Raw genomic sequence first — 27,661 nt, forward strand, 5'->3', positions numbered from 1 at the left:
TAAATTTCAAAGAGCAGATTTATTCCTTTAAACTGTACTAAGTTGGCACCATACGAAGTTAGCATTTTCCAGTCTTCATATTTAAGAACTTTGACAATCATTAAGAGTAGTTCATTTTATGAGGATAACTAAATATGTTCGTTAATTCATAATTTAGAAGAAAGAAAAAGTATAATTATCTACAGCAGCGGTGTCCAACCCTGGTCATGGAGAGCTACCTTCCTGCAGATTTTAGTTCCAGTCTGAATCAAACACACCTGAACCAGCTAAGCATGGTAATCAGGGTGCTAGATAATTACAGACAGGTGTGTGGGAGCAGTGCTGGAACTGGAATCTACAGGATGGTAACTCTCCAGGACCAGGGTTGGACACCCCTGATCTACAGTATAAGCAGCTCAAAGTTGTCAGATCAGTTCTAGAGGAACACAATTATATTCAGTTACACCGAGACAACAACAGTCCTCTATTCTTAAATCAGAGGTTATTAAATCAATGAGTTACATGAGTAAGCGCTTAAAGCTGATCGGTGCTCAAAGATGACACACTAAGTGCTGCGTGTTGAACTTCCTCTGTGAGAAAAAAGTTTCTTGATTTCATGTCTAGCAATTACAGTCTCAGAGTTTACTAACAACTTGTGGATGACTGGCAGCTGAGGGAAAGCCGCCATCAAAGGCCGCATTCAGGACTTCATCCAAAGTGCTGGCGAAAACAAAATCCAGGTCAGCTCGCACATGGGCTGGTATCTCCTCCAAATCTTTCTCGTTGCGCTTGGGGATGATAATGCGTTTCAGATTGGCCCGATGAGCTGCCAAGACTTTATCCTTTATACCTCCCACCTGTAGAGAGAAGAGATACATCCTGTGAGCTCAGACAGGTAACATCTCTGATGATGAACGGTCTGTGAGAGATTGCCTTTAGGTTCCTCACCGGCAGAACCAGTCCTCTCAGAGTGATCTCTCCGGTCATGGCCACATCAGAGCGCACCAGACGCCCACTCAACAGTGAGGCCAGGCACGTTACTATGGTAACCCCAGCGGAGGGTCCGTCCTTAGTGACGGCACCTGCCGGGAAGTGCAAGTGGATATCGGTACCCTCCAGAGGATCAGCGCTGCCTAAGTCATCATTCAAACACAAACACTGTGATAAATCAGTCTCGCTCAGTCAACTATGAACATATGAAATGTGGTGGAACTAAGAGCCAAAACATGACTACTGTAAGTACAGTACCATTAAAGTTTGGTGTCAGTAATCTCTTATTCTGAAAGAAATCAATCGTTTTATTCAGCAAGGATGGATTAAATTGATTAAAAGTGGCAGTAGTGGAATGTTCCATTCATCGAAGAATCCTGACATTATTTTATTGTTTTACAGTTTACACAAAATATTACGCAGCACCAGGGCCGGCTCTAGCTCTTTGGTTGCCCTAGGCCAGATGAGGTTTGCGCACCCTTATTGTCAGTGAAGTTATGTTTGCAATACGTAGTAATTCGTAGAAAACTAGCAAGTGATAGCTTAGTGACAATATTAATAAAATTAATATTAGTTGATATTATTGATAATTATTATTTTGTTTGACAACTTATTGGCTGAGATAAGAAGACTAACCTCTATACTGGGCTTTCTTTCGATTTGCTTCCTTTCTTCTTTTCTCTTTTTACGTCCCAGTGCAAGACCCCTCATTTTTCATGAACGCGTAAGATGAGCACTGGTCTGACCTAACGCCTGAACTAATAATCAATAATCACCACCAATTCAATCTAATAATCAGGTTGATAAGTAATTAAACGTGTGGCTGAGGGGGCACCCTATAATGATCATGTTTAATAAACATTATGTTGTATTTCGTTTGTTCCCATTCTATGCTTAATGGGACGTAATGGGCGGCACTAGAGCGCGCTCGCGCCCCTAACACAATTGTTGCCCTAGGCAACCGCCTAGCTCAAAATTCAGCTTTACCATCACAGGAATAAATTATATTTTAAAATATATTCAAATAGAAAACATTTTAAAATGTAATAGTTTTGCAATATCTTTTTACTGTACTTTTGATCCAATAAATGCAACCCAAACTTTTGACCGGTGGTGAACTTATGTACGGATAGTCAATGTCTATTACTTACCGTTAGAGAGGAGGTACGTCTTGGCATTGCTGCGAAGCCAGCTGATCGCTAGATGGGCAGATTCCTTCATGACATCCCCCAGCTGTCCCGTCAGGGTCAACTGACCTTCTCCTTCCATTCGACTGGCCTCCACAAACATGATCTCTCCTCCCATAGGAGTCCAGGCCAGCCCAATTGCCACACCTGGTAGGGTCAGTCGCTCTGAGACCTACAAACATGTACAGCTCTGGTTACATGCTTAACATGCTTATGTGGATGTACATGTCAAACAATGTAAAAACACAACAAAGATACAATACTGGGCAACAGTTTGGAAATATTAAAGGAATAGTTCAGCTTAAAATAACATTTCCTCACCCTAATGTTGTTCCAAACCTGTATGAGTTTCTTTCTTTTTGCTGAACCCAAAAGAAGACATTTTGAAGAATGTCAGAATGCAAACAGTTGATGGACCCCATCGACTTCATAGTATTTTTTTTTCCTACTATGAAAGTCAATGGGGTTCATTATGGAAGCCTGTTTCCGCCACTAAAAAAAGAGAGTAATTGTGAATTTTAATCTCAGAATTCTGACTTTTTTTCAGCATTGTGAGTTATAGTCAGAATTCTGTGATATAAACTTGCAATTTCGTGATATAGTCAAAATTCTGACTTTTTATCATAATTGCGTGATATAAAGTCACAATTCTGACTTTATTTCTCAGTCAGAATGGTGACTTTACAACTCGCAATTGTGAGGGGAAAAAAGTCGCAATTACTCTTTTTATTTTTATTTTTAGTGGCATAAACGGGCTTCCAAAGTTCATCAACCGCTAACTCATATTCTTCAAAATTTCTTGTGTTCAGCAGAAGAAAGAAATTCATACAGGTTTGGAACAGATTGAGTGCAAGGAAATTTTTTTCAATGAACTATCCCTTTAAGGTTTTTTAATGTTTTTGAAAGTTTTCTCTTAAATCTCACAGGCTCATTTATTTAATCAAAAACAGTAATAGTGTGAAATATAATTCATTTAAATTAACTGGTATTAACAGACACGTTCAGTTTTTAATTGTAGTGTCTTCTTCAACTCAGTCACAGTAATCAAGTTGGTGGCTTTGGGAATGGCCTCACAGGGCAGCGAAGCATTCTGGGAATTGTAGTCTTTCATCCCCATGAGACAAAAATACATTTTCTGTCTTTTCTCAGTCTAGAAAGCACCAAATTCAAAAATAATTTCACATTTCCACTACATTGATGAACTAGTTTAAATACAGATTCATCTTCCCAGCGCTGAAGTACCCCTTTAAATGTTATGCATCTTCTTCAGAGCAGCATTAATAAAGTGTTTCACATTTTACAAATTCCATTGAGCTGATGTAAACTTATGAGCACGTCTTTAAGTGCAGAAAAGAACAGCAAGCCCATCTGATTTTTATTCCCACCAAATTTAGATTGAGAATTTGCCTCATTAACGGCCAGTTCACACCAAGAACGATAACTATAAAGATAACTATATTAAGAGTCCACACCAGCAGATGCTTGTCTGTCGCTTTTGAATGCTTATCGTTATAGCTGTGGTGTGAACTCTGCTATTCTTTAATGTTGAGAACGATTTTTAAACTGTATCATTATTGTTATCTTTATAGTTATTTCCCTCGGTCTGAACGGGCTAACTAACCCCTAACTGCAGAAAGCGGAATGCTAACGCAAGGGTTTGAAGGATAAAATGTGTGTGATAGTTCAGCAGAACTGAAACAGGCTGACTTTGGCTGTTCTCTGACTGCCTCTGGTCTTTCCCTGTCCCGTCCCCATAGGCATGGCAGGAATGCAGCCTCTCCATTACTGAGAAGAGAGATCAGTTCTCTGAGAAACACACACACAGGGCGCGAACTGTCCGAGAGGTTTGTGGACAAATGAAGAATAATATGCGAGTAATATCATTTAATTCTGTGATGCAAAGCTGAATTATCAGCATCATTACTTCAGTCTTCAGTGTCACATGATCCTTCAGAAATCATTCTAATATGCTGATTTGCTGCTTAAGAACTGTTGAACGTCAAATGGGACTACAGAGGCTGTCGAGGAGATTAAACATCATCACGCAGAGCAAACTCAGTCCGCTTTTACAACCTTATTATGCTCATAATGGCATTTAGGACTAGATGGAGGCAGATGATTCGCTGTGGAGACCCCTAAAGGGAACAGCCAAAAGAAAAAGAAGATTATGCTCATAATGGCAGTCCCTCCCGGATTTTTAATAATCAGGATACCAAATTTACCGTATTATGTTAGATGCATAATAGTCATACACGACAATAGAACAAACAAAATGCTCAAATGTGGTATATTTTGGTATCTTATTTAAAAAAGGCTAGCTTTAATAACATGATCACTTGGGGGAAAAAATGAAAATTCTGGGGACAAAAAGTTCAAGCTCAAATAATTAATCAAGTAAACAGTCAGTAATAAAATAAGAAGTAATAACCAAATAATAGGAGGACAAATAAATACAACATAAATGTAAAGCACTGTTTGTATCGGTTTCTTTAAGTAGTTACTGTTTGTTTTTTTCCAGATGTTGCTTGATGGGTTTAGGCTATTTTAGGTTCCTTTACTTGAAAGATTACTGCCTACAGTAATGCACACACCCAATACTGTCCCAAACTTATTCACTCAAGACGGACATTTAGGCACAATCGTGTGTGTATTTTATTTTGATTGTTCAAGCGCATTAAGCCTATAAAATAACCTATTTCTGTATACTAGCGAACGCTGACAGGCAGCAAACACGTGCACAGAATCCTCGGCCAGCCTGACATCCGCTCGTGTGTCAGTAGCGAATTAAGTTTGTGGCATACAGCACTTTTATGAACTCTTTTATGCTGTTATCGGGAATATCATACTTTTATTTGGTCATTCATCCATCTTGAGTAATCAATTTGCCCGGTCCTTGACACTTATGCGAGGCGGCAGGCGAGAAAGAGCCGCTTCCGCTTTCACAAAGACCACACACTACGCATGCACCACAAAGTCATATCCTCATGAAAACAATGCATCACAGCTTGAAATAAATAGATAATATTCATAATTTTTTTGTGATTTAAAATAATTTTTTGTGATTATTTTGCGTGAAAATGGTAAAATAGTGAAAATTATTTTATCTAATTTGTTTGGTATTTTGGTGAATCAAATTATGCAGGATCACAAAAAAATGTGATTTTGCGTTGTATTCAGCGATTGCGGAAATGCGAAAAACTGGAGGGACTGTAATGGTGCTCTTATAGACTATTCTAACTCAAAATGTTTTTGAGATAAAAACAGAGTTTATGGAAACTTAGTGATGGTGACGCTAAAATCGCAGGACCGCGGTTGAGTCCGTTTATAGCCTACCTTTAGCTTTTTACTTTTGGTGACTGCATTTATCAGACTCTGATGCTGAATGACAAAATACCCGTATAAAGTTCATACACTACAAAGTAGAGCACATTGTGTATAGTGCTCATTTAACACTACAGAGCTTTATATACTAACCTCCATTTCATAGAGTGGCGGTCCAAGAATATCCTTAAGGGCAATGTGGTCAATAACAATCGGCATCTCTGGAGGCGCCGCTATCCCAGAATCCTCCACCTTGTCCTCTGTATTCTGGTCTGAAATATATAGACAAAGAGAAAATGTTTTTGTCAATTTAAAACTTTAAAACTGATCAATGTAAAAGAGGTGGATGATTGGCATTTCATGAACTTAAAGTAAACTCCATTTAAGCAGAGATAAAAGCATATTTAGAAAAGTGAATTACAAGAGGGGGAAAAAGCGTAAAACTTTTTTAGCGCACAAGCACTTTCATTATCATGTCTATTTGAGGCTTTTCATTAAGAAAGGTGACAGACATTGAGGCCAGAGGGGGGAAAGTGAAAAGAAAAAGCGAGAAAGAGAGCTGTCTGAAATAATGGAGAATTATAGGCTGTAGAAAAATGCCACAGGGGTCCAGCTAAGGGGGAGAGCAGGTGCTCATCTTAATTTTTGGGAGGAAACAATAAGGTATTACAGGCTTTAATATAATACATAATAAAGAAAGCAGCTTCAGGGTGTACTTACTTACAGAGAGTACGTTTATGAGTCTATTTTTCTAAACGCGAGTGTTGTGTATTAGCTCTTGCTTGGCAAGACACATAATTATGTACATGCCCCTTGCTGCCCACAAGTCATGTGACTAGACTGTTAATGACATGCAAAATAGAATCATGTTCTGAAGAACAAAGAAGAAAAGGGCATATGCCATTCTGAGTAAAGACATGATTAAAATGTTTTTTAAGATTTTATTGTGCATGATTGATCAGTGCACATTGCTTTCATAAAAAAATATCAAAACTTTTTACCTACAAACCACATTATTTTCTAATAATATAATCAATACAAATAATATCGCTCACTTTTCCTGAACCTATCATGTTACGATGGATAAAAATAAGTCCAAAATTAAGCCCAGCATTATTTTGAACTATATCTTTTCACTCAGAAATGCTTAAAGGGGTGGTTCAGAGTTTTTACTTCTAGGCTTGATTGTGTTTATGGAGCGCAGTATAACATGTCTTAATACTTCTTTTTTTTTTTAAACGCCGTATTTTTCTTCTATTCTCCCTTTATTCCACACCGCTGTCTCCACTGTCCTTTGAACGGCTCGTTTACTTCCTGCTTCTATGAAGCCCCTCCCTCCAAAAAACACAATGGTCTTAGATTGGTTAGATGGCCAAATGTAGTTTGATGTATTTTTATTGGCTGAAGTGCCAAGCACAGGTCGTCCGGAAACGCCACGGCCCTTACCATTACGGGCAGAAGTCACATCTGCGGTGACTAGCAAGGGTTTATGATGTCACCAACCCGGGAAGAAGCTCGTTGTAGTCCAAACCGGCCATTTTTGTAGGCAATAAACTGCCATAACTTTAAAAGACAATATCTCCGTTTGCATTGAACTTTCAGCGCTGTAACTTTGCAGACACTGTTTATGCTCAAGCAGCAAAATTACACACTAACTCAAGTTAAAAAAAAGTGAAATCGCAGGGAACTAGAGGTCTTCACGGGGCACCCGAGACCCGTGGACCTGGGATCCGACCCGGGACCCGTACGGGTTCGGGTCTATTTTTTAAATGGTCAGCCGGGTCCGGGTCGGGTCCTAATCTATTACTTCGGTTCCCGGGTCTGTTAATGTTGTAGCCTATGTAATACGTCAATCGGACTCGGAGAACACCTGGCCGTGAGAGTCAGCGCGGCTTGTGTGTTTTGTGTAACTTACAAATTGCTAAATTAGGATAAGAAAAGTGTGAGCCGGGAAATGAGGTTTAGAAATACACAACAACAACAAAAACACAAGCGCTCTCTCTCTCGCGCGCGCTCTCTCAGCCTTTTAGAAAGCGGGCAGATTTAATGCATGCGCGCGGTAATAATGTACTCAAGAATATATTTCAAATCAGCAACAAGACCTCAGGTGAACTGTCACATAAATGTTTTCTGTGATGCGTTAATTGCGTAAAAAAAGGTTCATATTTCAGGTTGCTCCAGCTGAGCGCGAGTGCAGTCTCAAGCGCGTGTCATGTTTCTATGGCGACCCGAGCTTCCGCAGACCGCAGTGACTGTAATGACTTTAAAAATAATATGAATGAACCGTCTTGTTTAATCTTAAAGTTCTGCTAGTCAGACTCAGAGAGATTATGGCAAATAAATAATGGTAACGCAAGCGGCCATGGCACTAAACGAGCAATAGTTATTAGTTCAAAAGGGCAAACAGTCAAAGTTATTATGCGAATTAACTCATAAATCCGTCACTGTGAAATAAAATTGACTTTCACAGCTGAAATGAGTGAATTAAGCATGCTTGGAACAATTAATGAGGAATATTGTAATACATAATCAAGGTACAAGGGAGACAACGGCTATATCGTTAGGTAGGCTGACTGAGACAAAGTTATTTTGCGCAGCTTGTTCATTAACTTGTTAACAGCAGTAACGTTATATTGTGTAATATGAGACAATCGGGTCCAGTAGCGTCTGTGTCTTCCCGGCGGGTTCGGTTCCAGCTATCAAATAATAGACGGGTCCATGTCGGTTCCGGGTAATATATTTTTGGCATTTTTCGGATCTGCACGGGTCCGGGTCCAGTTTTTGAAATAATGGACGGGTCCGGGTCGGGTCTGTGTTGAACATTGCGGGTCTCTTCGGGTTCGGGTGCGAATTTTTGGACCCGTGAAGACCTCTACAGGGAACCACCCCTTTAATTTGAAAGAATTTCATGCTGCCATGGAATTAGAATTGATCATATTTATTTTATTATTGCAAGTGACTAGTCTAAATGTGAACCTGCATATATTTTTTTATTATTTGTTTCACTCGGAAATCTGTCAAAAGCTGGTCACAACTTCTGTTTTATACCAATTTCAGTGCTGCACTTTTTATTCAATAAAAAAGCACAACAAATTATATTTATTATTATTTTATAATAAGGAAATAAGTATGGTATTATATATTAATTTTTCTTTTATTTTTTAATTCTGATTATAAAAAAATTAAGCGCTTTTTTATGTTAAAAATAATGCAGCCGTTTTATATCAAATGGAGCGAGATACTTCATGAGGATAGGCATGTTGGTCACACGCCCAGCCAAAGTCTGCTTGCTTTATTTATGCAAACTATTATTGGATGGCATTAGTGGCTGAAAACTTTTGCCTGATACTGCCTAAAGCCACAGTTTACACTATATCAGTCAGTGCAACAAACAGAAAGTGCATTTATAAAGAGCATCAGACTCCTGCTCCTTTATGAGGAATCGGCTACCTGACAAACTGATTTCCCTGTAACTTAGGAGGTCAATGCAGACTCTGACCCATAAGAGGACTGAAATGTACTGAATGTACTGAGAGAGTTGATATAACAGCAGGAAGCACATGCGACAGCTGTCATGATGTTAAGACTACGAACAACACCTGCTACAGCGAGCGGCAGATAGAGCCTGAGAGACTGAATACAAAATAAAGCAAAGCAAAAAAGAACCCCTGACCCTCGTCTCTCTAAATCTCATCTCACACATAAGCCATGCAGGAGAGGATTGAGATACAGAGTTGGGGTAAATCAGAATCGAAACAGAGCGTTAACTGGCTGGGCTATTACTTCTGTTACAGAGGAGCAGCTGCAGTGGGACGTGAAGGGGGGGTTCTAAGGCCGTCTGTTAGCACGCTTTACCCTCCTCCACCCCTCAGGGGGCCCGTGCTTAGAGAGATTGATGACCGATATGTGCATGTGTGTGCTGAGGTTCTCATAATGTGTGAGACTAGTTTTTCTGACTGTACGTTAGACATTTTCTCAGCATGGGTTGCCTACCCACGCTCTTCAGTCTGAACACACATCTAGAGTTAGTGTGTACTTGATTCTGTCTGTGTGGCATAGCAAGGGTAAGTATGTGTTATGGATTGTGCTGAAGTCAGCGTCTGAATGTGGCAGGGAATGCTAAACCTTTCCTGAGCCACTGCTGTCCTGGAGCGAAGTACAATACACATACAGAAATGTTTCTTGAATCAAATACATCCTTACAAAGTGTCTTACCAGCTGCGAGACTAGTGGTCCATATATATATACATACATACATACATACATACATACATACATACATTATATATATATATATATATGCAAAAGTCTGGACTCATTACTATCTGTAATGTTTTTGAAAGAAGTTTCTTCTGCTCATCAAGCCTGCATTTGATCAAAAATACAGAACAGTTTTTTAAATATTGTGATCCAGTCTTCAGTGTCACATGTGACATCCAGTCTATCACATGATCCTTCAGAAATCATTCTAATATTCTGATTTATTATGAGTATTGGAAACAGTTTAACTGTAGGCAGTAAACTGCTTAATATATTTATGAATAAAAGGTTCAAAAGAACTGCATTTATTCAAAATAAAAACATTTTCAAATTTTTTCAAACTGTTTTTTTTTCCTCAATTTTTCTCAATTTAACACATGATTGCTGAAATTAATTATTGATTTATTTAAAAAAAAGAAAGGACATTTAATGACCCCAAATTACTGACCAGTAGTGTATATTGGTGTTACAAAAGATTTCTATTTTTAATTCTTTTTTTTCTTTTTATTCATCAAAGTATTATAAAAAAAAAAAAGCATCACAGGTTATGAAATAATATTAAGCAGCAGAACTGTTTCCAACTTTGAAAATGAATCCTCATATTAGAATGATTTCTGAAGGATCATGTGACACTGAAGATTGGAGGAATGATCCTGAAAATTCATCTTTGCATCACAGAAATAAATGATAATTTAAAGTATAATAAATTGAAAACCAATTATTTTATATTGTAATAATGTATCACAATATTGAATTTTTTTCTGTATTTTTGATTAAATAACTGCAGGCTTGATGAGCAGCAGAAACTTCTTTCAAAAACATTACAAATATGTCCAATATATAATATAATGTGTCCAAACTTTTAGCCTGTACTGTGTGTGAGCGCGTGCGTGTGTGTGTACAAGGGAAACTACTACTACCAGTAAATGGGCAAATAAGATCAAAATAGATAAGATTTTTTGACTCCTAATAGTTTTGTAATTTAATGTTTTTGAATAAACCTTATTCACAGCAGCGCCATATTTGATTTTTAACAGGAATTAAAGGATGTGAGAGAGATACATACATCTTTTCAGTGGGTTGTACTGTTATTTAACATATTTTTGGATTGTTCTGCTGACAAAACACTGTAGACAAAAAAACAAAAACAAAAAAACAGTATGAGCTGTGGAAAATTATAAGTGATCCAGGAGCTTTTTACCGCAGATACCATTGAAAATACATTAAATCTATCCCTCACAGCCTTACTTTCATACCTGTCATGGCACTGCTCTGAATAAGATCTATAGATTTTCACAGTTGCAGTGCGTATAAACCAGGCGTAATGCAACATGTTTCCAGTAACATGTAGCTTTTCCTGTTCTCAATGAAACTAAACTACTGCACACAGTGTCATCGTAGCCGATCAGAACACATTTAACGTGTAATATGAGCTATTATGGTGCAGAATTTGAATTCAATGAAACTTCACTGTTGGTGGAGATAGCCATCGGGATGCAACAAAGACAAGAACACACTGGGATGCATTATTTTATCTTTGCCCAAAGGCTACTACCATCAATCCTGAGTCAATGACTGAAGCAGAGCCTGGGGGAGCTGGAGTAATTCCAGCCATAAACTACAATTATGTGTGAGATTTTAAAAAATAAAAATAAAAAAAACACATTTACCTGCATGCTGCTCAGTGAGGGACTCTTCTCTAGAGACCTTATGACCTTCAGCGACCTTCACGGCCACCGCTCGACAGATGGCCCCGATCTTCCTCTCCAAAGAGCGCACGCCCGCCTCCCGTGTGTACCTACAAACACATTCACACACAAATCACTCTGTCATTTACTGCTGGCACTGCTGGGCCGTGGCCATGTATTGATTGCTTTTTAGAAGATAATCATCCCCAAATTAGGAACCTCTAAGGTAATTAATTAGTTTACTGTGCAAATGTCTCTAATTGACGATCCCTGGTGGACTACAGACTTTTTGAAGAGAAGTTTGGCAGCCTGTCTTAAGATACGGTTTTAAAGAAAAGTTCACAAGAGGAAACCCAGCTGTGACCCAAACTGGCCCACTGTTCCTCTGTTTCACCTGATAATCTCTCTTAGGCCCTGTTTACACCTGGTATTGAGTTGCGTTTGGGTTGATCGGATCACAGGAGGATGGTGCTAAATACAGGTGTAAACGAGGTCTAAAACGCTTTGAGCTTGTCCACTTTCAACCACTTCTACAGGCAGTCGAAAACACATAGTCGAGCAGCCATAAAAGTCCGCCTACTTTTTGCCTACTGACTTAACACATAAACATTATGGGAAGTGTGCTAGCCGGACGGGATTTAAACTTTGTTGGCTGTTTAGTTTGAAGATGTCAAATTTACCAAGCATAATGTTCTCTCACCATTCCTGATTTCTCACACACACTACCAGAGCATGTTTTTCTGTCGCCCCGGGTGCATTCACAGTAAACTGCCGAGCTTATTTTGTCCAATAGATTGAAGGATCTGAAAAATCCCATACATTTACCTGCCCATAGACCCTGTGTGTGTGTCTGTGTGTGTCTGTCTGTGTGCTGTGTGTGTGTCTGTGTGTGTGTGTGTGTGTGTGTGTGTGTGTGTGCATACTTGCTGATGATCTCCTGTGTGGTGTCCTGTGGGATCTGGAGCTGTTGCGGGGTCAGCCCGTGCTGCTCCAGCTGATGAGGGATCAGGTGCCGATGGGCGATTTCTACCTTCTCCTCCTGAATGTACCCTAATGAGACACATGCTAATATTCAGAACACAAATTACAATAAACTAATCAAGTATTCAACTAAAAAAGCATCTGCCCAGCTGTAGGATAGAGTTAATTATGTTCGAGTTAAAATAGTCAGGAATTAATCACTAAAAATGTCACATCAATGCTACCTCCTGCTGTCTTTTTTGTCTGATATTGAACTCTGACCTGGCACCTGGAGGACCTCCATTCTGTCCAGCAAGGCAGGGGGGATGGTGGCCGTGGTGTTTGCGGTGGCAATGAAGAGCACTTGCGAGAGGTCAAATGGCACGTTTAGGTAATGGTCGGTGAAGCTGTGGTTCTGCTCCGGGTCCAGAACCTAATAATGACCACCGTAAAATTAGGTATTAACACAAAAGTTAGATTTAAAGTTAAAGTGTGCAGTTTACCACACATCAAATATCTCATTATCATGAACTGCTGATGATTCCATCATGTTTCTCATGATTATGACTGCTCTGGACTGAGGAGGTAACCATAGCAACAGGCTACAGGCCCTTCTGTTAGAATCAGCACTGGATGGTGCATCGACAAAACAAACAGTCATTATTTTATTAGGGATGTATCATCATACAGTTCCAAACAAAGTTTTGCCTTACGCCCGATTATAAATATGCTAAACAATAACCAACTTAATTAAACCATATTGAATAATTTTTTTTACAATGCCGTTATTATTCTTTAAATTGCGTGTTGTCATACCAACATTCAGGAATGGATGAGTGTTCACCAAAGCATTTGTCTTAAGCTGTCTTTTATCAATTGTTTGCTATGGGACCCAGCAGAGTGTCTATTCCACACTAAATGTGAAATGCGACTTTTTTTGCTAGCTGCAGAGAATTATTAAATGTTTAAAAAATGTTCCATTTACCCTGGAAGGGGATGTCTGAAAGGCTTAACATTCACTTTTTTGTTTCATCAGCCACTGTGACTAGTGGTTTCCCAAAGTTACTAGGCACATTCACTGGCCACAATTTTGACCGATACCATGGGGAAAACTAGCCTGGATGCCAGCCGAACTTAGCCCCGCCCACAAATTGTTTAGGTCGGGCAGTTCAGTCTGGCCTCGCTCCATAGAGGAGTAATTATCCCCGAACAGAAACTGTTCGGACCAATGAAATCATCAGGGCGGGCTTTAGACGATGACGGACAGATGATCAACAGTAACGTAATCATGCACGTCATCAAAGGGGCTTGGATTATATTTTTTCGAATCCTAAACGGAGAACTTGTTTCTATATGCATTCACCTTCACAATTTCTCTCAGAAATGATGATCATGTTGGGTAAGTACTCTGTGTATCATTAAATTATGTTATTTTTTTACAACACCGGCAAAGATCGTGTATTCCAGCCTGATACTAGCGCACGTGCAGACAGGGTTGCCAAGTTTTTACAACAAAACCCGCAAACTACTAGCCCTAAACAATAGCTTCTCGGGGGTTCTCCGGGGGGAAAATGGCGTCTGAGGGGTAAAATGTGTGTTATTTTGGCAAGGTTGTCTGATAAAATTCACACTCATGGGTCTATATCACATAATAGTCGCTTCAACCCGCGGACATGGAAAACAACCCGTGGGGGAAAAAAACGCGGACTTGGCAACACAGAGCAGTTGAGCTCTGTTGACTTTTGACAATGCGTCGCTTCGTTGCTCTGATTGGTTGTAGGTCTGTTTGATGTCTTTCCTGGTTCGGTTAAAACACGCCCCATAATCACAGCCCAATGGAGCAGTTTCAGACTCATATTCTGACTAGAATTGAGTATGACCACGTCAGGCTGTATGAAACTGTAAAACAATATAGATATTTTTATTATTATTTCATAATTTAGCAGAAGGTATATTAGGCTGCTGTCAATTTAAGAACTGACACACAGATCCATTATACTGTTACACGTTTTCTTTTTTGAACTGTTTACGTTTACTTAAAACATGACTGTGTTTATGTGAATACTCGTCAAGATTTTTTTAATTAATTTTTTTTTATATTCGCAACACATGCAATCCTACGCCAAATACCAAGCCCTGTAACACCAACAATATTTATCCAGAGAAAATGAAACGAGTGAGAGGAGGAGGGTTTGTGTGTCAACTCGCTGTCAGAGAGATGAGAGGGCGAGAAAGCACAGCTGGAATCATGTATCTATTTCTTGGAAAATTAATATTTGAATGCTCACTGCTGACTCACAAGCATTTCAATAGTGCTCAGCAAAAGCAGGGATTTCGTTTGAGGGTGAAAGTTTTTCCAAAGTAGATTCCTTTCCAAAGACACATCTCCCCCTCCCTCTCTCATTTCTGTCAATAGGGGTGAGGGAGGCTTTTTCAGCCGGGACTTTTTACTGCGCCAAATCAAAGTACTCTCAGAAGTGCTATTCCGCCATACATTATAGTTCTCCTTTTTAATCCGCGTAGAAAAGCGCCACATTTTATTTTGTGTCACCATACTTGATCGTTCAACTATTCGCGTAACTGTATTTAAATAGGGAAAACGTGGAGGTGTTTGGTCGCTTCTAACGTAATCTCTGTTTGGTACCATAGTGAATGAACTGAGCTTAGTGGGCTAAGCTAAACGCTATCAGATCGTTACCGCACATCAGAGAGATTAAGTGCATGTACTGAGACGAGAGAGGTATGAATCCACTTTTAGTTAAGGGAATAACATAGTTTAATATGAAAAAGCGGTGAAGTATCCCTTTAGAAAAGAACACACCTCTCTAAGATTCACCATGAGGTATGATATGAGTTATGTGACAGTTTATACTCAGGGTTAAGGGTTTAAAACAAGTTCGCTATAGCTATAAAAAATCTATTTTAAAATGCTTCGCCAAATAAAGCCTGTATACTCTTAGCCTCTGACAAACTAAATCCCAGAGCTTTCTGCTGAGCTTTTTGTCAGGTCATGTCCACCCTGTGATGAACTTCCCTATCTCCAGATCCTATCTGGAGCACAATGGAAGGGCTCACGTGCTTTACAGTAGGAGATGAACGTCACTCCCTGGATGATTTTTGAGTGGCGATCTTCCGATTACACGATGCAGACTGCTGATCTCTGGTGAAATTGTAAGATGCTTTTCTCTCCTTCGGAATTACTGTTAAAGTACGTCATGCCAACAGATAACAGGATTACAATCAGATATACAGATTTTCAGAGCATGCATGGGCCGATATTTGGATACTTATCTCAATGGAAACAAACTGGCTCATGTGCAATCAAATGTATGCAAATTGTGATATTTATGTGATGTTGTGTACAGAAAGCACAACAAATACTCCATCTCCAGTTTTTTAATTTGAAAGCAAATAACAGTACATTAAATCTGGCCACTTATATAAAGACAAATATTGCCTTTGAACCCCTTTTTAAAGGGATAGTTCACCCAAAAATGAAAATGTGATGTTTATCTGCTTACCCCCAGGGTATCCAATATGTAGTTGTGTTTGTTTCTTCAGTAGAACACAAATGAAGATTTTTAAAGGTGCCTTAGAATGAAAAATTGAATTAACCTTGCCATGGTGAAATAATAAGTTTAGTACAAGGACATCACATACTGTGAGTCTCAAACATCATTGCCTCCTACTTCTTATGTAAATCTCGTGAATCCAAAACTCCCATTTCAAGCTAGCTTTGCTCAGCGTCTTAAACTGAAGAAACTGGCCACTATATTCCTGCAAGCAGTAAGTAGCGATTTATCCAATTATTGACTGTTTAAACAATTTCTGATTAAATTGAAAGTTTCTTAGAGAGACCGCATTGTCTAGATGACGCAAGATGCTTACAGTAACAATAGGAAACACCAAGTACCATACAAAACTAGTGTGTCTAATGACAAAGGGTAATATTATTTTGTATTACAAAATACAACCATAGATACTTTGCTTAGATCGTTCAGTCGATCATTCTAGCAAACGTCACCTTTTCCACCATATAAGTTAAAACGATAGTCATTTGACAGGGCTATTCATTTTGTAAAAATATAAGTTATATATTTATATTTCTGAGAACTGAAGTATGGTTTCCTATGATGTTTTGCCTATTTGTATTTCAGATTAGGCTACATCACAGTCACTGCGTAACGTTAGCCTACATTGTGACTAACGTTATATAAACATGCAATATCATTGATGAAAAAAGACGAGTCTAAAATGTAGGCTGAATGACACACTTTAAGCAGACTCACGAGCTGCTTCACTGAACTGCAATGAGCTGCTGAAATAAGCCAATCAGAGCAGAGCTCAACATTAATATTCATGACCCTTCCAAATAAGGCAAAAACAGAGCATTACATCCTAGGGATATTTTCTAGCAGGGTTTCTCAACCTTTTGCCTACTGCGACCCACTTTTTTTTGTTTGCCAGTCATACTACCCACTAAGGCTGGAAATAAATAAGATACATTTTAGACCTAGGCTAGTTCATAAAAATCCAGCTATTCATGGTTTGTTCATGTAAGTTCACAGTGCATTAACTAATGTTAACAAGATTTTAATAATATATTAGTAAATATTGAAAGTGCAGTTCATTATTAGTTCATGTTAACTAATGAACCATATTGTAAAGTTTTACCATTCATTTTTTTTTCAATAATTAGGCAGACTATGAGGCAAACTGATTTATTTATTTTAACTCACATTAATGTGACATTTGAGACTGCCGCTCTGAAACGATGATATCCAGATGCGGTGGAATTGGGGAAAGGGCCACTCGTAGTGTTGCACTCAAACTAGCTGTTGTCAGTCTATTCCTGTTTCCTGTTTTCATTGCAGTCACTGTTGAAAATCCCGACTCACAAAGATAGCTGATGCTGAATGCCAAGAGAAATTTCGTTGCGCGATCTGTGAGTTCTGGATATTCGTGTCTGGTTTGAACCCTGAAGGATTCAGGTCTCAAGCTAACAGGCCGTGGCTGCGTACAGTATAGGTCTGGCATCTCGACGCTCTGTCGTTACCAAGAAACGGCGTAAAACGCTTGCATAAGGAGAGTAGGACCTTGTCCAATAAGAGCCGTTCGCAGCAATGATAGATTAATGTGATAGGACAGTTTAGAATCAGAGTTAGAAAGTTACGGCAATAATGATTCGACAGACGAAATTCGAAAATGGGAGAAAGCATAGAATGATCCACGACCCACTGGTTGAGAAACACTGATTTATAGGGTTGTAAATGGACCTGTAAAAACTGTATCTGGACATTTTTTCCTTTAAATAAGCCACATACCCTCTATGTAGATATCAGAGAACAATTTAACATATTGTTTCAAATCATTCTAGGGCACCTTTAACAACAACCATTGCTCGTATAATGCATGTCAATGGGGTGTTTCTCTATGAGAGTCACCATGAGAGTAAAAAACACATAGACATACGAATCCATATTAAAGCATGTGTCCTGTAAACCTTGTGTGTGTGTATATATATATACACACCTTCTTTGGCGTAGGTAATGGCATTGGTAATATTAGATAAGATTTGTCTGCTATGAGGTAAAAAAAAAAAAAACATAAAAAAAGTTTTTGCAGAAACCGATTGTTTTGTGTCTTAAGACATCAATGTGTCGCCACGAGCCACAAGGTTTAATATGGATTCGTATGTCTATGTGTTTTTTTTACTCTCATAATGACTATAATAGAAAAACACAGCATTGACATGCATCATACGAGCAATGGTTGGAGTTCAAAATCTTCATTTGTGTTCTACTGAAGAAACAAACAACTACATCTTGGATGCTCTGGGGGTAAACAGATAAACATAAAATTTTCATTTTTGGGGTAAACTATCACTTTAACTTAATCATATATCCACATATATCTATCCAGCCATCCATCCTTATTTTCATCCATCCCTTAATCAATCCATCCATCAAACCTTCCATCCAGACAAACTTGTTTTGTCTTTTGCTTTAAGTCTTTGTCAGGACAAAAACATTTGTTAAGATGTCGTGTGAGACTGTGGTCAAGGCAAATAGCAGTACTGTAACCTACATGTAGTTTCTCTCACCTCCAGCAGGGCGGCAGCAGGATCACCCTGCAGGCTCTTCCCCAGTTTGTCCACCTCGTCCAATAAAAAGACAGGATTGTTTACACCAACAGTCTTCAGTCCATTTATAATGCGGCCAGGCATGCTACCGACGTACGTGCGTCTGAGGACGGAGACACATGGAGATAAAGTGTGGGTGGGAAGAAAGTAGCAAGAGGGAGAGGTAAATATGACGGACAACATGATGAGAGGAGTAAAAAAAAAGATCTGTATCAGGGCTCAAGTGTGCAAACCAAAACAAAACGATCACAATCTTGCAACTGTTTTGATGCCGTTCTATTCAGGTCGCTGTAATGTTGCTTGCCAGTAGGCGTTTCTGCTCCTGGAGCATACTTGTTGGGCTGCTTAGCTGAGTGCATCTGATGAGGTCAAAAACATTTCAACTGTAGCATTTCGTCCTGCTGAACTACCAAAGAGGCAGGATACGAAGAAAGACAGGATGGAGTTGTGTCCTAATTATAGTCATTAGGGTCTCTTAGACTCTCATTAAACGTTATACACCCTACTGTAGTAAACTAATGCAGACTCTTGCATTAGAGTTCATTACTTCATTACTTGTGAAGTTAGACCTTAACCAATCAGAAAACACAGAGGCTCGTCCTGGCCTGCAGGGCGTCATGATGTTATCACCTTCTAGTTTCTATAGTGAGATCAAAGGGTACATCAAAAGAAATCACAGAGCAGGTCGAGGTTTAAAGTTTCTCTCGTCAATGAAAGGTCACTACGTCATGTCTCTTTGGTGGGTTCATCACAGCCTGACGCCTAGATCTGACAAATCTACATCGCCGGATGCTTTACATGTTGGTTATTATGACTCACCACTTGATTGCAAAACTTGACTGAATGGCTTTAGTTTCAAACGTCTGATGGATCTTGGATTGGTAATGTTACACCCAGGTTAATCACAGTAACATGAGGTTGGGTCACAGGGTTTTAGCAATGCTTTTTTAAAATGATATTTATTTACAATAATCTTAAAACTGGTTGATGTTTGTATAGTATACACTACTGTAGTATGTATATATGTCCTTGTAGTGTGAGTAGTGTAGTGTTTTTTTTTGTGTAAGAAATTAATACTTTTATTTAGCAAGGATGCATTAAATTGATCCAGTAACAGTGAAGACTTTTACATTGTTACAAAAAAAAGTCTGTTAAATAAACACTGTACTATTCACCAAAGAAAAAAAATATTGAATATATTGAAAAATATTACTGAATATTGACCCCAAGTGGCTAAAAATTTTGATCGTTGTAAACAGAGTTCTGGCTGTCTTTCTCTGCCTTTGAGAAACTGAGAGCTCAGACGAGCCGATCTTGAATTCTCCTGTTATGAAGTCATACCAGGAAAGGTTTCCTCCCCTTCCTCTGCTTTGGCCGCCCAGAGAATTAGTAGAGAATGGATTCAGTTTATCAGTCGTGATGTCAGCACAGGCTTTACCATATGGATTCAACAGCACTGCCACAATCAGTGAGTAATAGTGTTCATTAATGCCTGATCTGGGATCAGTGAGTTCTGATGTGTAGCTAATTATTCATGTTCACACAGACTTTCTTTCTACATCGTTTAATACTGTCAGTCCCGTTGATGACCGCCTTGATGCATCAGTGAATCAAGCCAGTGACTAAAACGATCAACTTCACGTTGTTTCTGTTAGTAGCATGAAACAAAACTCAACTCTACTCATTTTATTTATTTGGCATTTTTAAAGCCATTAAGAGGGACCAAATGTACCATGGTAGATAAAAATAGTAAGAAACACATATAGAGCAATATAATACGAATCATATCAACATAAAATAACAGATGTTATTTAAATGATTAAACTACAGAGAGCGATCAAAGAACACTCTTTTTAATGTTCGGATCTGTCAATCACACGTATATCTGCAGTGCACACTTGTCCAAACTGTCTTGTCAGAGTTCTCAGATACAAACAAAATAAACTCACGCTCTCAACAACTCGGTACAATAACACTTTCTCAGCAATCTTTCCCCAGATCTCCGTCTCTCTCTGGACAGGCAATGCTGCTTGCGCCTCACTATACCATGCCGTCCGCCCCACATAATCTAATACTAATTTCAAAGAAAAGTTGTCAGCCAATCACAACAGGGTTTTTTCACTGAAGTCTCACAGCAGACACGCCCCTTTAAACAGAGCATTCAAGCCAGAGGGCTAATATCGGTAAAGAAAAAAATGCCTTTTATATCAAAATATTATATAATGCCTTTTATTTAGAAATATTCGAATAAAAAGCCTTTTATTTCTAAAAATTATGAAAAAAAATTATATAAAAACCATACTAAAAATGTAAGTACACCTCAGGAAACATTATAAAATAATAAAAATCCATGCCATGGGACCTTTAAGCTTTTATAAACATCCCTCAGAGAAAAAAAATGTACTGGAGTAAATTGAAACAATGGCAGAGTCATATTTTAAGATAAGTCAGTGCAACTGCTTTCAGTTAAAACAGCTCAAATATGCATTTTAGTCTGGGACTAGGCTTAAAGGGTAGATAACACAGTTTCTGCTGATCTTGAGTTCTTATAGAGTTGCATTGCATCCTTCATATCTCTGAAGAGTCTTTAGTTTTACTTTTATCATATTTATAAAAGATAGATACGCTGTACCAAATTCTTTCCGAAAACAGTCAAACATGTGAAGGCGTGCAGCAGTAAGCAGAGCTAAAGAGCCATGAGCACACACAGCTATGAGAGACATGCAATAAATAAATCATGGCATTATCCCTGGATAACCTTTGATTCACTATACATTTGTGTTTACATGATATGCACTTAGGCGCCGATTGCCAACAAAACAGACATTTGCATTACAACTCCATTGCTGCTCTGGAAACACAAACTGCATCCACTGTTTCCTTAACACTGGGTTCTTTGGGAAGCTGAGCAAGGTTATCTTTCCCTCACAACCAAAAACACACTTCTTTAGAGACATTGTTGATTTTGTGGTCTAAAAACAAAATGACAGCGCTGCCGACGGATTCCAAAACCCTAACGAAGCTTGATGATAGGTGTGCTCTTAAACATTCTCTGGTTGATGTGTGCTTTTTGCATGCACTCTACTGGGAGATGACCCTTTATGAAGTCATACAGGTCCATAAAAAACTTGGGGAAAAAACTTTTTAGAAACTTATTTGAATCCTGAAATAGTGTATTTGGCACAAAAATACTCTGTCATTCATCCAACACGTTTTTTTTGAAAATGTGGCCATGGTTAGCATGATAATCCAACTCTTTAACAGTGTAAATTAGTCAGAATAGCATTAGACCCCTTTCTTTAAGCCTCGCCTGTGAAACCGGAGGAAAAATATTTATGAGCATCAAAAACTCTGAAGGATTATGTGACACTAAAGATTAGAGTAATGGCTGCTGAAAATGCAGGTTTTGCCATCGCAGGATTAGTTGTTTTTAAAATGCAATTATTTTTTCACAATATTGCCATTTCATTTTTGTATTTTTTAATCAAATAAATGCAGCCTAGGTGATACTTTGAAAAATGTGACCAACCTCAAACTTTTGCACGGCAGTGTATATCCTTGTGCAGGCAGACTTTTGACTATCAGCATGAAGTTTGGCCCACACAGCTTATTCTGGCCAAGAACAGTCAACAAAAGAATCCATCTGATCTGCATGTATAATGACCAACTACAGTTTCTTCCTCAAAGCCGTGTGACACCGAGACTATACGTATCATGTAGCATGCCTGTTTGAAGATCAGACTTTGAGTCTCCAACCTTTTTGATGACCTCTTACCTGTGGCCACGGATGTCAGACTGATCACAGACTCCACCCAAGGCGATGCGGTGGAACTCTCGACCCAGTGTGCGAGCGATGGAACGCCCAACGCTGGTTTTTCCCACACCGGGAGGTCCCACAAAACACAGTATGGGTCCCTTAAGGGTACTCTTGAGCTGCCGCACAGCCAGATACTCCAGCACCCTCCTCTTCAGCTTTTCCATGGCGTAGTGATCATTGTCCAAGAGCACCCGTGCAGCACGGATGTCCAGGCAATCTAATTAGATAAAAATGAAACATGTTATAGAGTTAAATTAATGAGTATAAAAAGATTTATTTGAAAGAAATGAATATATGATTTCTGAAGGATCATGTGACACTGAAGACTGGAGTAATAGCTGCTGAAAAATCTGCTTTGCCATTAAAGGAATAGATTATATTCAAATATACAAAAAATATTATTATTTTAAATTGTAATAATATTTAACAAAATATTAGTTTTTTAGCAAATTAATGCAGCCTTGGCGATCATACAAGACATTCTTTCACAAACATCTTATAGACCTGAAATTGTAGCCCTTGATTGCATGCATGATGTGAAAATTCGGAAAGGAATGTGAGTATTTTATCAAAGACATATGCATCTCCACTACCTCATGTAATAAGATACAGACATACATGCAGCTGTCTCATAAAGTAAACTTAAACTGGGCACAGAATTCTCTTTATGGTTCTCACAAATCATGGATTGTCTAATTCTGCATTTACAGGAGAACATTCCTGTAAGGGCAGACCTCTCTATTCCCAGCTTTCAAGTCCCGATCAAAACCACTAAATCAGTTTTCCTCTAATGCTGTCCCATCCTTGAGAGCTGAGCTTAAAAAACTGTGAAATGCACTTCATGTACATGAGACTTTCCCAGCAGAATTCCAGCCACAAGGTCTGTTACACATCTAGCAAGGGAAATTCAGAGGTATGTATGGCGTTCAATCACATGCGCATGTTTGTTTGAGCTCTTCGTGTCCGAGATCCTATTTCAAGGCAGGCTATCACCTTAGGATAATAGGTAATGCATAAACTTTTGTACATGCCTTGAATGTGCCAGTGAATTGTTAAAACAAAAAGAAATAGTTTCAATCCTGCTCATGAAATAATAATAGAAAATGCTAAAAACAAATGTGCGTATGTTTAAGTTTCTCAACATATGGTCAAACACTCTAGCTATGCTTGGCAAGATTATTTACTGTAATGGAGTTCTCAGAGTCCCCCATGTGGCCATGAAGAACATGACAAGAATAACACGTGTAACAGCTCAGATCTTTCTCCAGCACTAGACTGAGAGCCATTCATTCACAAAATGTGGTAAAAGACTCCCTCTACTGATGGTTAAAAAGTCTAAGTAAACTCTTATTGATTTTGAAAATTATTTAAGTTAACTATAGATGAAATCTCAAGATAACTGTTATTGGATTAAATTAGACTTTTTTATCTGAAAATTAAATTAAACTATTAAAATTTATTTAAATACATTTTCAAAAAAGTGTATTATACATTAGTATATATAGTATATATACATTTAGTATAGTATATATAGTATATATATATATACACTGTATATTTGTATTTAAAAATTAGGGTAAATGTTTCAATGAATATATACTAATACTTTTATTCACTAATAAACAATAAATTAAATTAAAAGTGACAGTTGTAATATTTATGTTACAAAGTTCTTTTGAACTTTCTATTGATCTATGCATCCTGAAAAAAAAGCTTCATATTTAAAAAATATTAAGCAGCACAACCGTTTCAACATTGATAGACATTATAATAAATGTTTCTTGAGCAGCAGTTCAGCATATTAGAATGATTTCTGAAGGAACACGTGACACTGAAGACTGGAGTAAGGATGCTGAAAATTCAGCTTTACCATATTAGGAAGAGTTTACAAAAATACACTTTTTCTTAATTTTAATAAAATTAGTTTTACTGTATATTTGATCAAATAAATGCAGCCTTTGTGAGCATAAGAGATTTCTTATACAAACATTTAAAAATCGTAGAAACCGCACACTTTTGAACGGTAGTGTACAAAACACTGGTAAAATTAGCATAGGTCATTCAGAAATATACAATATACCTATTACAGAATCCTAAACAAATGTTTATTTAATTTAAACAGTTATGTATGGATGTAATAATTAACATACAGAAATACTAAAATAAATAGTGTGGTAAAATCGATTAATCGCATCTAACACAAAGGTTTGTTTACATAATATGTATGATATTGTGTATATTATATATATATATATATATATATATATATATATATATATATATATATATATATATATATATATATACACACACAGGTGTGTGTGTATATAAACAGGATACACAGACATATATTCACCGATCAGGCATAACATTATGACAGGTGAAGTGAATAACACTGATTATTTGATCATCACGGCACATGTTAGTGGATGGGATATATTAGGCAGCAAGTCAAAATTTTATCCTTAAAAAATGGAAAAATGGACAAGCATAAGGGCTTTGAGTGAGTTTGACAAAAGCCAAATTGTGATGGCTGGACGACTGGGTAAGAGCATCTCCAAAACTGCAGCTCTTGTGGGGTGACAGGGTCATGGACGGCCAAGGCTCATTGATGCACGTGAGGAGCAAAGGCTGGCCCGTGTGGTCCGATCAAACAGACAAACTACTGTAGCTCAAATTGTTTAAGAAGTTAATGCTGCTTCTGTTAAAATAGTGTTAGAATACACAGTTAATCACAGTTTGTTGCATATGGGGCAACCCAATCAAGAATCTGTGGGATATGCTGTCATAATGTTATGCCTGATCAGTGTATATAAAATATATATGTGTAATAAAATAAAATATCATAAAAATATATTATATATGTATTATGTATAATATAAATATAATAATATACACACACATATTAGATAAACAAAAATATTTATGTTAGATGTGATTATTTAATGAAGCCAGAGTGTAGCATTATTTATCGTGTCAAATCGATTAATGACAAGCAGCATTTTAAATGCACTGGTAACTACATATTTTATTTTATTCAGAATTATATAAAGCATACTATAATACCAATTTGAGGTTTTATATAAATTATTGTAATAATAAATAATTAGTGATTAACAGTGTTTGGAAACTTCACTCCAAAAAAAAATCGGCATATATAGAAAAATGTTAACAATGTCCAAAAACATTTGAATTAATTTTAGTTTATAAAGCTTTCTGACCTGTAGTGCTCTTGCTCCAAGGCAGCTCTACCATCATCTCCAGATAGTTCCGGGTGAGGGCATACTCTGGCATGGACTGTGGCATCTTTTTTAATCTGTGAGAGGAAAAAAACTAAACTAAACAAAAAACTCCTTCAAAGATATTGGGTAGATGAGGAAGAAATCCAGGGAAGAAGCAGCTCAGCAGGGGGAGTCATGCATGTGCCATTATTAATTAAAATAATGATTAAACAATTTATATAACAATTTCGTTTTAATCCTTCTAAAAACAACTGCAGGAATGCAGGCATTGTTCAGTGAAAACTCCCTTGCTGTCTAGCATGTAGCCATCTGTGAATCCAGCACATACCGTCTGAGCTCCTTGAGACACACACGTAGCGCCGCCTCAGGCATAGCTGCTGCCTTCACCTTCTTCTCCAGCAAAGCCATGTCATCACCATCTTCATCCTCCACTTCCTCATCCAGCGAGAACTGACGACCTGGGAAAACACCACCTTTACGGATGGCCAGCACCTAGGGGAAAGGAAAGAACTGACAGAGCAGGAAGTTGTGGAGAAAGGTAATTCTGCAGAAAGAGAAACAAACGTTGGCCTACCCTTTTGTCATCATCAGGTCTGAGCTTACGAGTCTTTTGCAGCAACTTGAGCCCCTCAATTTGTCTGGTGAGCAGAGGAAGGGCCTTCTTAAACCGTTCCTCCAAGTCTACTGCATCCAGCACCTGACAAAAGCACATTCAGAATTTTATTTTATTTTTACAAAAAAAAGTACAAAATTTAGTTTAGGAAAACATGGTGCATTATGGAAGCCCATTTCCAGCACTAAATAAAAATAATAAAAGAGTAATTGTGACTTTTTATCTCACAATTATGAGATATAAACTCGCAATTGCGAGTTCAAACGTCACAATTCTGAGATATAATCTCAGAATTGTGAGTTATAAAGTCACAATTCTGAGATAAAAACTATATATCACTTTATATCACTCAATTGAGATAAAAAGTTGCAATTACAATTTTTTTTTATTTAGTGCCAGAATCGGGCCTCCATAGTGCATGTTCACAACAGGTAAGTCATACTGACTCCAGAGCCATGCACAATAACCCTTATTATGTTGCACCTGCAGTTTCTCTTTGTTGGAAGTGCGGATCATGGAGGCCAGGACGTCCGGTAGGGTTTCTTTAGGCAGATTGTCCAACAGACGCCGGAGTTTAGCCACCACAGGCACAGACATGTCCAACATCCCGACCAGCTGGACAAAGAGAGGGCACTGTTAATACACTGATGAAAAGCCTACATGCAATGAATCATTCTGTAGTATTTGGCAAAGAATAAAGCCTTTCTATTGATTCAGTTTGTTTAAATGATGACTCATTGTATAGATGACTGGTGCCAAATGAGAAAAAAAAACTCACAATCACATTCATCTTTTCTTTAGTCATGAAAAAAAGTCTTCACTTTGTTTTGTTTATTTACATGTTATTTTTTTACATGTCAAAAAATGTATCATAGCATAAATACACGAACACTCCTGACCTGTACAGCGGCCTGATAGAACCTTTGTGACAGCTCTCCCAGCTCTCCATCAGCCGGATCTCCCTCTGTGTACTGCTCCAGTTTGTCTAGCTGTTCCACCTCTGTCACAGGGAAGGGTCTCTCTCTCAGTAGCTGGGTCACACGAAAGCGACACAAGCCCGTAATGAGCAGTGTGTAGTGCGGTTTCGGCCAGTTGCTGCCCACGACCTGCACTGCCAGTCCTGCTGTGCCAATACTGAGAAGACAGAAGTATAGATTAAACTAACCATTGAGGTCTAAGTTTTGCTTTCTGTCAAATCTAATTTGTGATGTCAGTATAAATTTTATGTCAGTCATGACATCTAACAGAGGCACACAAACATAATGAAGCATACTAATTTAATACTGATTATAAATAACTTTATTGATACTAGTTCTCTGTCATTTTCATAAAAAAATACTAGCTGTTGAAATAATCTATTAAAGAAGCTAAAATGTAACTGAGTTAATGTACATGTGCTGCTGCATGGAGTCAAGGTTTCATAGAAATATTGGCTTGGTTAAAACCTTGTGAGCTGCCAACT

At 38.0% G+C, this 27,661-nt stretch overlaps 1 protein-coding gene across 1 annotated transcript in view; it reads right to left on the reverse strand.

The window, feature by feature from the left end:
- lonp2 (lon peptidase 2, peroxisomal) overlaps positions 1–27,661 on the reverse strand; it is a 35,316-nt gene continuing 7,655 nt past the window's right edge. The window contains exons 2-15 of the mRNA XM_067420447.1: positions 27,099–27,333; positions 26,683–26,814; positions 26,161–26,283; positions 25,915–26,078; positions 25,566–25,660; positions 22,303–22,561; positions 18,489–18,630; positions 12,668–12,818; positions 12,349–12,475; positions 11,408–11,535; positions 5,631–5,749; positions 2,121–2,328; positions 928–1,112; positions 1–836 (exon numbers count right to left, since the gene is read on the reverse strand). Of these exons, the coding sequence (XP_067276548.1) occupies positions 615–836; positions 928–1,112; positions 2,121–2,328; positions 5,631–5,749; positions 11,408–11,535; positions 12,349–12,475; positions 12,668–12,818; positions 18,489–18,630; positions 22,303–22,561; positions 25,566–25,660; positions 25,915–26,078; positions 26,161–26,283; positions 26,683–26,814; positions 27,099–27,333 (2,290 nt within the window). The 3' untranslated portion in view covers positions 1–614. The remainder of the gene's footprint in view (positions 837–927; positions 1,113–2,120; positions 2,329–5,630; positions 5,750–11,407; positions 11,536–12,348; positions 12,476–12,667; positions 12,819–18,488; positions 18,631–22,302; positions 22,562–25,565; positions 25,661–25,914; positions 26,079–26,160; positions 26,284–26,682; positions 26,815–27,098; positions 27,334–27,661) is intronic.

The sequence above is a fragment of the Pseudorasbora parva genome, chromosome 16, assembly GCF_024679245.1.
Source record: "Pseudorasbora parva isolate DD20220531a chromosome 16, ASM2467924v1, whole genome shotgun sequence".
Classification (NCBI taxonomy): domain Eukaryota; kingdom Metazoa; phylum Chordata; class Actinopteri; order Cypriniformes; family Gobionidae; genus Pseudorasbora; species Pseudorasbora parva.